Consider the following 12,398-nt stretch of genomic DNA (forward strand, 5'->3'; position numbering starts at 1 on the left):
GTGCAGGGCTCACGCCTGTAATCCCAACACTTTGGGAGGCCAAGGTGGGCAGATCTCTTGAGGTCAGGAGTTCGAGACCAGCCTGGCCAACATGATGAAACCCCATCTCTACTAAAAATACAAAAGTTAGACCGGGCGCAGTGGCTTACGCCTGTAATCCCAGTTACTCAGGAGGCTGAGGTGGGAAGATGGCTTGAGCCCAGGAGGTGGAGGCTGCAGTGAGCTGAGATTGTGCCACTGCACTCCAGCCTAGGTGACAGAACGAGACCCTGTCTCAAAAATAAATAAATAAATATAAAAGAAAATTAAAGGAAAAAAAATAACGCTGATCAGAGGCTTGAGGCAAAATCAGCCACCTCTGGACAGAGCTGTTAGCTCATCTGAAGCTTATTAGCACGCCCATTTTACAAAGGGGAAAACTGACATTCCATGTCAGTTCTGGTATTGGTGGGGAAGCTGAAGAGAAAAGAGGGAAGATTTCGAGGAGGGACTTCCTGTGGGTAGAGGTCCTGTGCTGGCTGCAGCCTTACATTTTGGGGGCAGAAGAACCGACACCACCACCCTCCCAATAGGGGCAGGACAGGTCTTGGTGCCACAGCTATATATTGAGGATATTCTGTGTGCCAGGCCCTGGGTCTACTTCCTGCCTTCATGAAATGTGCTGCCCAGAGTGGCTTCCTGGAGGAGGTGATGGTTAGGCTTAAGGAGTGAGGAAGCTGGACTGGACACCTCAGTAAGAGAGAACAGCCTGAACAAAGGTTCCTAGGCATGAGGCTTATAAAATCAGAAATGGTTGGAGCTGCTGAGGGCACAGATAAAAGCAGCAGCTAAATCAGGGGTGTCCCTAAAGAGCATGGCCTCATCTTAGGGGCACTGGGGAGCCATGGAAGGTGCCAGAATAGGCAAATACCATGTTTGGATTTGCATTTTGGATAGGATGTGCAGGGTGGGTAGCCTTGGTCCACTGAGGGAAGCCAGAGAAGCAAGGGCCCTTAAGAAGTCACGGCCAACTTCCCGGAAGAGGAGGGACTGGGTCAGGCCCATAAGACAGAAGGGTTCTGAGATACTGGGGAGCAGCATCAACAGAGATGCAGCAGCGGGAGCGGGACGCAGCTGTGTCCCTGGACCTCATCTCACCTCAGAGTGCCCCACGCAGAGCAAGAGTGGGGCGGGGTAAGGAGGGGGGCTCTGAGCCTGCTGAAAGGTGAAGGTGTGGAGACCAGAGTGCCCCACGCAGAGCAAGAGTGGGGCGGGGTAAGAAGGAGGGGCTCTGAGCCTGCTGAAAGGTGAAGGTGTGGAGACCAAGCAGGAAATCCACAGCGGGGCAGGCCCTGTGGCCTCAGCATCAGGGCCTGGTACCAGGAAGCAAGTCTGGCAGTCCCAGGCTCAGCCTCCTTGCCCTTCTTTGGGGGAAATCTGTGACCTCCCCCATCCCAAGTCCACCTCTCCAGACTGCAATTTGTGCAAAAGGCAAGGGAAGGGGCTGAGGACTCTGGGCTTGACCAGGACCCTCAGCTTTTCTGCTTTACGAGGGTCTCAGGAGAAAGGTCCCAGGACCCAAACTCTCTGACCCAGATGGGCATTAATGCAACAAGCATGTATTAAGCACGAACTCAGTGAGAGCTGTGTGTGTGGCACCAGGTAGGTTGAATCAGCCCCAGGCGTGAACCTGGGAAGGACTGACTGGCATAAAGGGTGAAGACTCTTTTCTGGGCATTTTTATTTATTTTAGAGACGGGAGTCTCACTATGTTGCCCAGTATGAAGCCTGAGACTAAAGAGATACAGAACAAGTCATCACCAGGGTCCAGGCAAGGAGACAGATGGGTAAATGGATCCTTCTAACAAAGGGTGGTAAGCTACCCTGCCCGGGGAGGTCAGGGAAGGCTTCCAGGAGGAGGTGTCCAGGAAGCATCTTAGTGAGAAATGAGAATGCATTTGACCAAAGGGAAACTCAGGGACCAGTGCCCATGAGGGAAAGAGCTCTTCTCAGAAAAACAGGGCTTAGAGGCCAGAAGTCAAAGGTTACTGGAGCAAAGGTCATGTCACCTTTAGAGCAAGGAAACAATCCAGAGGGGGGTGGCTTTGGTGCAGGACTGGCGGGTCTCCTCAATCCATCCTTTGTCCCTGATTGGGGGTGCGACAGGGGGACAAGGATGCAACAGAGGTCTGACCTCTGTCTGTCAGCGTCAGGCCGGTCCCACCCATCTTTGGGTGGGGTCTAGGCCCACATCCAAAAGGAGCAGGCAGAGGAAGTTGAAGAGAATCTTGGTGGTGAGTGGAGGTCAGGGCAGGAGGTCAGCACGGAGGAGGGGGCTACACCTCACTGGCCCTGCCCTCCCCTCCCCCATGGCACCACAAGGCACGCAGCCGCATATCACCCGTGCCAGCCCTCACCTCCCGGCAACGTCGCCGCATTCTCAGCCACGCCATCTGGCGTGCCCGCCGCTCCCCGGCATACTGCGGCGGGCGGGGAGGAGGGGGCAGTGGGGCAGGTGCCCACCCCAGAGCCAGGAAGAAGCTGCAGGTCCCCCTCCCCCAGCATCCTTTGGACTTGATGTGGGGCAGGGGCTGGGGAGGGAGGTGGCAGGTGCTCTGATGCTTCAGGAGGAATCTTCGAGCATCTTGAACTGCTGGAACACTGCTGGGCAATGCCAGCCTGTCCCCTCCCTTTCCCCTTCCCCCCACAGCACGGCTAATGGCAGGAACACAGGCCCCTCAATGATCTCCAAATTCCTGCCCTTCCCTTCAAATCTGAGGAGGGGAGTGAGAAGACAGGCAGCCCCCTCCCTTCCCGCGCTCCCAAGCTCGCTGGATTCTCACCTGCCGGCCCCACTCAACCCAGAGAGGCTCCAGGAGGTAGATAAATGTGTGGCTGAGGCCAGGGGCTGGACACCTGGGTTTGATCCACCTGCCGCCGCCCTCCCTGCCTAGAGCTTTGGTGGGAAATCAAGTGTCCTTCAGCACATTTGCCCCCACCAATCTCATTTGGGGGGTAGTGACCACCAATCTTATTTGGGGGGTGGTGACTGGCTAGCTGTCCTTCCGGGTGTCAGAATGGAGTGGAGCAGTTAAAGATTTATGTATGTATTTTGGTGGAGTGGGGGGATAACAAGAGCAGTTTCTAGAACACTCTTCCTGTGCCCTGAGCAAGAGTCCCCCAGACTCCTCAGGGATGACCTCCCACCTCCCTGACACACACACTCTGCTCCCCTCACCCCTGCCCCCAGGACTTGAGCCTGTACAAAATGGCCGCTACCCCTCTGAGGCAGCCATTTTAGGTGCCCAGACTGTGGCCTCCCTTGGGATGGGGCTATGTCTCCATGGGAACCTCAGGCCCCCCAGCTCCCAGCTCCTTCCAAGAGGAGTGGGCAGCAGCAATGGGGGCCTTCCAGGCCTGGCTGAGGTGCCCATCACTCCCTTTTTTCTCTCAGAGACCTGGAGGGGACCAGGCCCCTCACCAACTCCCTTCCCCCAATGCCAGGGGGAGGAACAGATGGCATCTCTGGGTGTCCTTCTCCTTCCGTCTCCTTCCTTCCATTTCTGGCTTTTTCTGTCTCTCCGTCACTGCATCTCTGCATCTCTGGTGCACAGAGAGACGCGCGTATGTCCCTGCGTGTTCATGCTTGCTCGTGTGTATGTGAACACACGTGTTGTGCCTCTTTCAAGCCCATGTCTGAAGCAGGCCCATCCCACACCTCCCTCTGTTCCAATTTTCCCCTGGTTTTTATTGTATCTTCTAAAAAAAAGTTGAAATGTGTCGAGTGAGAAAAACTTGTTCCATTTTTCTGAAGGAAGAAAAGACAGAGGCAGGAGACAGAACGAAAGGGATGAAGTCCTCAGGTGCGCAGCCCCAGCCTCAGGCCTCCTTCTCCGGGTGGCTGAGGGGAGCTTCTCAGACCCAGAGAGTTGAGGTCATTCCTGACAGGTGCCTGGAAGGGTGGCAGGAACCCCCCACCCAAGGGCTCCCCTATCCTGAACAAGTTTTTGCCTCCTGCCTGGAGGGGCCTGTGAGACCCCTGGTGGGTTAAACCCAGCCCTCAGTGTCCAAGGGAGAAGGCAAGAAGGCACAACTTTCTCCCCCAAGGAAGCATTTGTCCACTTATTCATCCATTCACTTGCCCATCAATTCAACAAAAATTCAGTTTCTATATAGAGCAAGCATTCTGAATGTGTGTGGGGAGGGGTATGGGCAAACAAATTAACATTGTAAGCATAATATTGTAAAGGTGTTTTAATTAAGAGTTGGCATTTATTGGAGGCTCATTCATGGCATGGATTATCCCATTTAGTATTAACAACAGCCCTATGAGGGTGTAGCATCATTTGTCCCATTTTACAGATGAGGAAATCAAGACCAAGACATGTTATATAACTTGCTCAAAGCATTCAGCATTTTTTTATTTTTTATTTTTTGAGACAAGGTCTAGCTCTATCACCCAGGCTGGGGTGCAGTGGCGTGATCACAGCTCTCTTCAGCCTCTGCCTCCTGGTCTCAAGCAATCCTCTCACCTCAGCCTCCAGAGTAGCTGGGACTACAGGCATGCACCGCCATGCCTGGCTAATTTTTGTATTTTAGGCAGAGGCAGAGTTTCACCATGTTGCACAGGCTGGTCTCGAACTCATGAGCTGAAGGGATCTGCTGGCCTTAGCCTCCCAAACTGTTGGTATTACAGGTGTGAGCCACTGTGCTGGGCCCAGCATTTTTTTTAAGTTGGTAATGGGGTTGGCCAGGAATCAGAAGCCCAGAGCATGGGCATGTAATCGAAATACCACAGAGCCAGGAGACTCCAGGAAAAAGGCTGCTAGTCAGAATTGAGGACCCTGCCTCAGTAAAGGGATTGCAAAGCCTTCGAGGCTGTGCCCAGACTTGGTGGGGGCTGGCCAGCACTCCTGAGTCTCTGGCCTACCCAAGGCCCATCCTTTGGCCTCTTTCTCTGCCATGCCCAGAATCCCCCCACCCCAACTATCTGCCATAGATGAGATTCCCCTTGCAGACCCAGGCTCCGTGAATGAAGGGAACCATGGTAGGCTTATTTTTAGAGACCACTAAGGCAGATTGTGGGCTTATAAGTGGAGCACTGGCCTGTGGGTCAAGTGCCTGAGTTCTAGGCCCAGTTCTGTGCTTCCCCTCTGTGTTCCTAGGCAGGTCAGTTTCCCTCCATGGGCCTCCGTAAGAGGAGGAGTTGGAGAGGTACATTCTCAGGCTACTTCCAACTCCTGGCCAAGTGACTCAGGCAGCATCAAGAGTCTCAGGCAGCACTAGCACCCCTATCTCCAAGGCCTCCTGATGTGTGTCTCTATTTAGAACTTAATCCAGCCTACCCAACATCAGATCAGTGTCTTACCAAGGTCCCTGGGGAGCCTCCTAGAGGGAGAGAGCCTGCCCACCCAGACTGAGGGTAAAGGCCTCCCCATGCTCATTTTTGTACCACCACAGTGCTTGGCACATGGTGGACATCAACATGTGTGTGCTGAAAGTATAATTGAAGTTGTGTGCATATGTCAACCAGAGTGTCTGGAGGGGCATGAAATGTGGGTCTAAAACACACAAATGCCCGAAATGGGGTGTGGACAAGGGTCTGTCTACACCAGGCTGTGATCCTGCTCACATACATGTGTCTATCTGAGTAGCGGTGTGTTCTCTATTTTTCCACACCACAGGGTGAGGAACAGGTATGTGTGTGCATGTGTATGCATGCATATGTGTGTGTATGTGTGTGTGCATGACAGTGTGTGTGTGTGTGTGTGTGTATCCAAAGCCACCTCTTCAACCTGTGCCATTTGTATCTGCATCTGGCCCAGTGAGAGGGTTGAAAGGTGAGCCACAAGATAAAACAGCAATTTCTACCTTCCTTATCAAGACACCTGTCTGACCTACCTCCCCTTGGCCACTCTTGGGATTACTGGGGTTGGCTTCAGTATTTTCAGATTTTTCACAAGGGGAAGAGAATGCTTGAGTCTCATCCAGGAACTTAGGCAGTTCTCAGCACTGCCTGTTCCTCCTCCCTCAAATAACCAAGTCTGAAGGCCAAGAGAGAAAGCCGCTGGTGGACTGGTCACCTGTCTGACAGTGGGAGGAGGAGAGTGAGAGGTTTCTAGGTTAGGAATCCAGACTTAGACCCTCCCCTCCACCCCCAGATGGGTGGTGCACAGGCTCATCTCACAGCCCCTCCCCACCTCCACCCTAACATGGATACGCCCCCAACAACCAAAGAAAGATCTCCCATCGGCTGACTCCACAGATACACACATGTCCCCACAGACACACACACGCCCATGCAGAGGCACAGACATCCAGGCACATCTTTCCCTTTCTCTGTCTTTCCCTTGGTTTGAATTTTGTTTAGCCACATATGTTGTGTGTGCGTGAGGGCGGGTGGGGGAGGGGCAGACAGGGATGAGGGATGGCATGGTGCCAATATCTACCTATGGGGCTCGGGCCAGGGACGCCCCTTACAGCCATCCCGGGAGGGGGCCTCAGCTGTCCCTTTGTGGCCAAGGGGACCCTCCTGGGGAGTGGGGGCAAGCACAGAGGTCCCCTCTCCCCAGCCCAGGGTCTGGTTCCTGACCCACCTTGGGGGCCTGCAGGGGAGGAAATGGACAGAGGGGGACCCTGAGGGAGGATAGAATTGGCTACCACGAGTCCCCAGTGTCCAGCCTTGCCACCCCATTGTTCCCATGCGGGGGACTCTATATCCAGGGGGGCAACTCCTCCCACCTTCCTCTCAATCCCTGCTTTCCCTGCGTTGGGCGGGGAGGGGAGGGCAGTAGAAATATTTATTTATTTCCTTTATTTATTTAATTTTTTTTTTTTTGGAGTAGAGAGTGACAGATGGCGGCGGGTCCCGGGGGAGCCGGCTCTCCCCCAGTGCAGACGCATGCCAATCACCGTCTCTCATGTGATAGCTGCTGCCCGTGACGTGCCAAGCCCATATGGCCTGGCATAGAGGCTGGTACCCCGCCTGGTAGAGATGCCACACTCGCTCCGCGGTTCGCATGGCGCTCTGAAGACGCCGGCGCCCGCCGCCTTGAGGAGCCGCTGCCCCCGCTCCCTGAAGATGGGGGAACAATGAAATAAGCGAGAAGATCCCGCTTCTCCCCCCTCTCTCTCTTGCCCCCCTCCCCCCCTCCCCTCCCCTCTCCCCTTGACTCCTCTCCGAGGTAAGTTGTCCGAAAGGGAGCTAGATCTGACCCGCCGGTTAGGAGGGGGGGCGGCAGCTTCGGCCGAAAGGAGGTTCCTCAAATACCTCCTTCCTGGGATGATGCCCCCTTCATTGGGTGGGCATCGGAGGCGCCCCAGATTCTCTCTCCCTTAGGGGCTGCAGCCCAGGGGGCTGCAGAGGAGGTGTCTCTGCCTGCGATGGGCTCGGTGGGGGGTGGGGGGAGGCAGGATCACGGAGGGGTAGATGAGAAGAGGCCGAGACGGAGGACCCCTCCATGGTTGTCCCAAAAAACCTGCGACCTTTCCCCACCACCAAAAAAAAGGGAAGCAAACAAACAAATTTGGATTTTTCCCCATCAATCCCCAAATACACAACGAGATCTGAAGAGCCGTGTGGGAGGGAGGCAGCTTGAAGGGGGAAGGGGGTCCCTGACCGTAGGGGGGACGGACTGGGCTCGTTTCTCTCAGTCTCCTCCCCATGTCCTGCTGCTTCAGTCCTCACCGCCCAGAGCCGGCTCCAGGAGCTGGGGACGCATCGGCTAGAGGAGACGATCCTCCCGCCTCTGGAATTGGGGGTGCGGGGGTGGGGGCCAAGCAAGGGGCGGCGCGCAGCCAAGTTGCAAATTGGATTAGGGAGCGTGGGGGTGAGAGCCACGGGAGGGATAAGGGAGCTGGGCCGAGGGGCCCGGGCCGCGAGAGCGCTGAGCGGGGCAGCTGTCCCCACCGGCGGCCGACCAGCCTCTCTCCACTGCCAGGAGAGAACAGGCTTTCAGGGCGAGTGCGCCGCCTCCCCTGGCAAAGATATCTGGTCCCTAAAACCCCCACCCGGTCTCCGCCCTGACCCTGAGAAGAGGCAGGCGCGGGGAGCAGCCCCCGATTCAAGCGAGGGGCGGAGCCGGGGCCCAGAGCCGGGGAGAGGGCCTGGGCCGAAATCCCAGGCCAGCAGCCGGGTAGGGCTGGGCCGGCTCTGGGCGGGGCAGGCGGCGGAGGTGGGCATCCAGGGTAGCCTAGGCAGGAGCCTGCACGAGACTCGGGGGTGGAGGCGGGTTGTGGGGGACGTCGTGACCCCAGCGTGCCCCTCACTTTGTGCTCTCTGTCTCCCCTTCCCGCCCACGGGGCGCCCTCAGGCACCATGCTGACCCGCCTGTTCAGCGAGCCCGGCCTTCTCTCGGACGTGCCCAAGTTCGCCAGCTGGGGCGACGGCGAAGACGACGAGCCGAGGAGCGACAAGGGCGACGCGCCGCCACCGCCACCGCCTGCGCCCGGGCCGGGGGCTCCGGGACCAGCCCGGGCGGCCAAGCCAGTTCCTCTCCGTGGAGAAGAGGGGCCGGAGGCCACGTTGGCCGAGGTCAAGGAGGAAGGCGAGCTGGGGGGCGAGGAGGAGGAGGAAGAGGAGGAGGAAGAAGGACTGGACGAGGCGGAGGGCGAGCGGCCCAAGAAGCGCGGACCCAAGAAGCGCAAGATGACCAAGGCGCGCTTGGAGCGCTCCAAGCTTCGGCGACAGAAGGCGAACGCGCGGGAGCGCAACCGCATGCACGACCTGAACGCAGCCCTGGACAACCTGCGCAAGGTGGTGCCCTGCTACTCCAAGACGCAGAAGTTGTCCAAGATCGAGACGCTGCGCCTAGCCAAGAACTACATCTGGGCGCTCTCGGAGATCCTGCGCTCCGGCAAGCGGCCAGACCTGGTGTCCTACGTGCAGACTCTGTGCAAGGGTCTGTCGCAGCCCACCACCAATCTGGTGGCCGGCTGTCTGCAGCTCAACTCGCGCAACTTCCTCACGGAGCAAGGCGCCGACGGTGCCGGCCGCTTCCACGGCTCGGGCGGCCCGTTCGCCATGCACCCCTACCCGTACCCGTGCTCGCGCCTGGCGGGCGCACAGTGCCAGGCGGCCGGCGGCCTGGGCGGCGGCGCGGCGCACGCCCTGCGGACCCACGGCTACTGCGCCGCCTACGAGACGCTGTATGCTGCGGCAGGCGGTGGCGGCGCGAGCCCGGACTACAACAGCTCCGAGTACGAGGGCCCGCTTAGCCCACCGCTCTGTCTCAATGGCAACTTCTCGCTCAAGCAGGACTCCTCGCCCGACCACGAGAAAAGCTACCACTACTCTATGCACTACTCGGCGCTGCCCGGCTCGCGGCCCACGGGCCACGGGCTAGTCTTCGGCTCGTCGGCTGTGCGCGGGGGCGTCCACTCGGAGAATCTCTTGTCTTACGATATGCACCTTCACCACGACCGGGGCCCCATGTACGAGGAGCTCAATGCGTTTTTTCATAACTGAGACTTCGCGCCGGCTCCCTTCTTTTTCTTTTGCCTTTGCCCGCCCCGCTATCCCCAGCCCCCAGAGCGCAGGGACACCCCCACCGACCCCAGCGCCGGGCGCGGGGAGCGGGCCACCGGTCCTGCCGCTCTCCTGGGGCAGCGCAGTCCTGTTACCTGTGGGTGGCCCGTCCCAGGGGCCTCGCTTCCCCCAGGGGACTCGCCTTCTCTCTCCCCAAGGGGTTCCCTCCTCCTCTTTCCCAAGGAGTGCTTCTCCAGGGACCAGTCTCCGGGCGCTCCCTGGAGACACCCCTCCCCCATTCCCAATATCTTCGCTGAGGTTTCCTCCTCCCCCTCCTCCCTGCAGGCCCAAGGCGTTGGTAAGGGGGCAGCTGAGCAATGGAACGCGTTTTACCCTCTCATTATTATTTTAAAAACAGACACCCAGCTGCCGAGGCAAAAAGGAGCCAGGAGCTCCCTCTTTCTTGAAGAGGGTAGAAGTCAGGGTGCCGGAGCCCGGGCCTGGAACGCCCTCACCCCCAACCTCCAGTCTCCACGTTTTGCGATTTTAATTTTGGCGGGAGGGGAAGCGGATTGAGAGGAGAGAGAGGCCAAGAAAATTTGTAACTAGAATCCGTTTTTCCTTTTCCTTTTTTTAAACAAACAAACATACAAAAGAAAAAAAAAAAAAAAAGCTAAGAGGCGACGGAAGCCGAACGCAGAGTCCGGATCGGAGAGAAAATGCAGTAAGGACTTTTAGAAGCAATAAAAGGCAAAAAAAACAAAAAACAAAAAAACAAACAAAAAAAACCACTACTACCAATAATCAAAGACACAAATATCTATGCAAGGAGGCTCCACTGAGCCTCGCGGCCCGGCCCGGCCCCGGGATGCCCCGCCCGGCCCGCGGGCCGCCCCGCCCGAGCGCGGATCTGTGCACTTTGGTGAAGTGGGGGCCCGCGCCGCCCCCTCCCCCTCCCCAGGTTCTTACAATCAGTGACTCGGAGATTTGGGGCCCCAGTGCCACTGCCCTCCCCCGCCCCGTCCCCGTTGTGCGTCATGCTGTTTTTTAAAAACCTGTTTCCAAATTTGTATGGAATGGCAAACTGTTGGGGGGTCGGTTTGGGGAGGGAGGGTTTGCATGAAAGACACACGCACACCACACCGCACGCACAAACAGGCCCGGCGCCGACGTCCGGGGGGGGGCAGAAGGAGGTGAGCTCGCCGGCTCCTCCTCCCCGCGGGCACTTCTGTCCCCTCCTGGGGTGAGGGGTGGGGATGGAGACCTGGGGGCAGCCCCACCCCTGCCTGGACTGTGCCTCGGTGGGTGCCAGGTGCAGGGCGATTTCCGGTGTCTGGAGAGAGTATTTTTTGGTCCAAGGAGTCCTCCTGGCTTTAGCTGGTGGGTGGGCGGGGAGAGGTCTGAGGGCTCCTGCTGGAGGTTCCCCCAAAAAGAGGCAAAAGGAGACCTTCTCCCCACCGGAGGCAGGGGATCAGGCATCCAAATACACGATGCAAAAATGCAAACCCACAGGCGACACACCCACACACACGCAATTTTACCTTCCTCTTGTAGCGAAGATGAAACTCCCGTCGGACACCCGAAGTGCATTGCGTGTTTCTGTTCAGTTTAATGACGATTAATAAATATTTATGTAAATGAGATGCAAAGCCGGACCGGTTTCTCACGGTGGCCTCATTTCATTGAGAGGGGAGAGAAGATTTGAGCTGGGGCTGGGGTCATGAAGGTAGAGTGTCAAGTGACTGTGTAGAGGCCAAAGAGAGGGACCCTGAACATTCTTGGGTAGGATTTCCGCCCTAACCAGCTCCCACATACACCCACCGGGCTATACTAGCTATCCCTCCCGGACCCAACCCAGGCTCGCACCTTCCCAGCACTAAAGCACTGACATCCTTACACTTCTTCATTCCCGGACATGCACAGGCACCTCCCTTGAAAACAAAATACCTTTTCATCACTGAAAAATGATCAAGTTGGAAACAGCCGGTCATTTTACAACTCTCTGCCCACTGTTGCAAAAAGCAAGTGGGCAGAAACAAAGAGACAACCATTTGAACCAGACAGGGGTATTTTTAAACAACAACAACAAAAAATTATAAGGTCATGAAGATGAAATATTAATGCGGGAGGCCCCTTTTTCATCTTAAAGTTGTGTTTGGGTGGACTCAGGGGAATCAGCCATTTTGGTCTCAGGAATGTTGACATTTTTAGGGGTGTTGACAAGGTTGGAGGAACACCCCCAGAGATCTGTGAGGTGGCTGAGTCTGGGTGCCCACCCAGTAGAGAGGAACCTAACCATGTTCTCCCCTGGGACAGGGCAGCAGGCACCCACCCCATCCAAATCTGGGCTGATTTCTTCCTGCCTGGTACAGTTCTGAACAGAGGGAACCCTAAGGGCTTAGAAGGGAGGAAAGGCACTGGATGAGTATCTCCTGCTCAGATAAAGTGGCCTCACAATTCTTTTTTGTCTGAACCTCAGAGGCAGGGGCAGCTCTTAACTGACTTCCCTGAAAGAGCCCCTCCTGCTCGCCCTGCTCAGTGCTCAGTGCACGCTGTAGTCCTAGAATATTTTAAGAAGGTTCTGAGCCCCAAAGACTCCCAACCTAAAGCCTGAACATATTTAGGAGTCCCCCAAGGAGGGTGTTTCTGATGCTGCTCATTTAAATTATTTCTCCAAACACTGTGGCTCGTTTTAGGGCTAAAATGGGGTTTGTAGTGTTGGGGTTGAGGATTAAGGTCAAGCGTGCAAAGGCTTTTAAAGATTGGGTCCAAGAACCCAAAATAATATCTCCCTGACAAGCAGGAAAGGGAAAGGTTGTTGAAGAAGGAAGTCCTATATGTCAAAGGGTGGATCGAATTATACTCTGAGCTTGAGCTCATTGCATCTCGTAAATGTCTGTCCTCAAACCCCTTCTGTCCCCCAGTAGAAAGGATACCCTCCCGATGGTCAGGA

General features: G+C 56.5%; 1 protein-coding gene across 2 annotated transcripts; it reads left to right on the forward strand.

Moving 5' to 3' along the window:
• Positions 1-6,782: 6,782 nt before the first annotated feature.
• On the forward strand, positions 6,783-11,100 carry NEUROD2 (neuronal differentiation 2). 2 transcript variants are annotated; one of them, XM_011929909.1, is made up of 3 exons: positions 6,783-7,163; positions 8,292-8,401; positions 8,594-11,100. In XM_011929909.1, the coding sequence occupies exons 2-3, from the start codon at positions 8,297-8,299 to the stop codon at positions 9,443-9,445; spliced, it is 957 nt and encodes a 318-aa protein (XP_011785299.1). In that variant the 5' UTR covers positions 6,783-7,163; positions 8,292-8,296; the 3' UTR covers positions 9,446-11,100. The 2 variants fall into 2 exon arrangements, with proteins under 2 accessions (XP_011785299.1, XP_011785298.1); XM_011929908.1 differs by having other exon boundaries at positions 8,292-11,100.
• The last annotated feature ends 1,298 nt before the right edge of the window (positions 11,101-12,398 follow it).

This window comes from Colobus angolensis, unplaced genomic scaffold, assembly GCF_000951035.1.
Source record: "Colobus angolensis palliatus isolate OR3802 unplaced genomic scaffold, Cang.pa_1.0 Scaffold83, whole genome shotgun sequence".
Lineage (NCBI taxonomy): Eukaryota > Metazoa > Chordata > Mammalia > Primates > Cercopithecidae > Colobus > Colobus angolensis.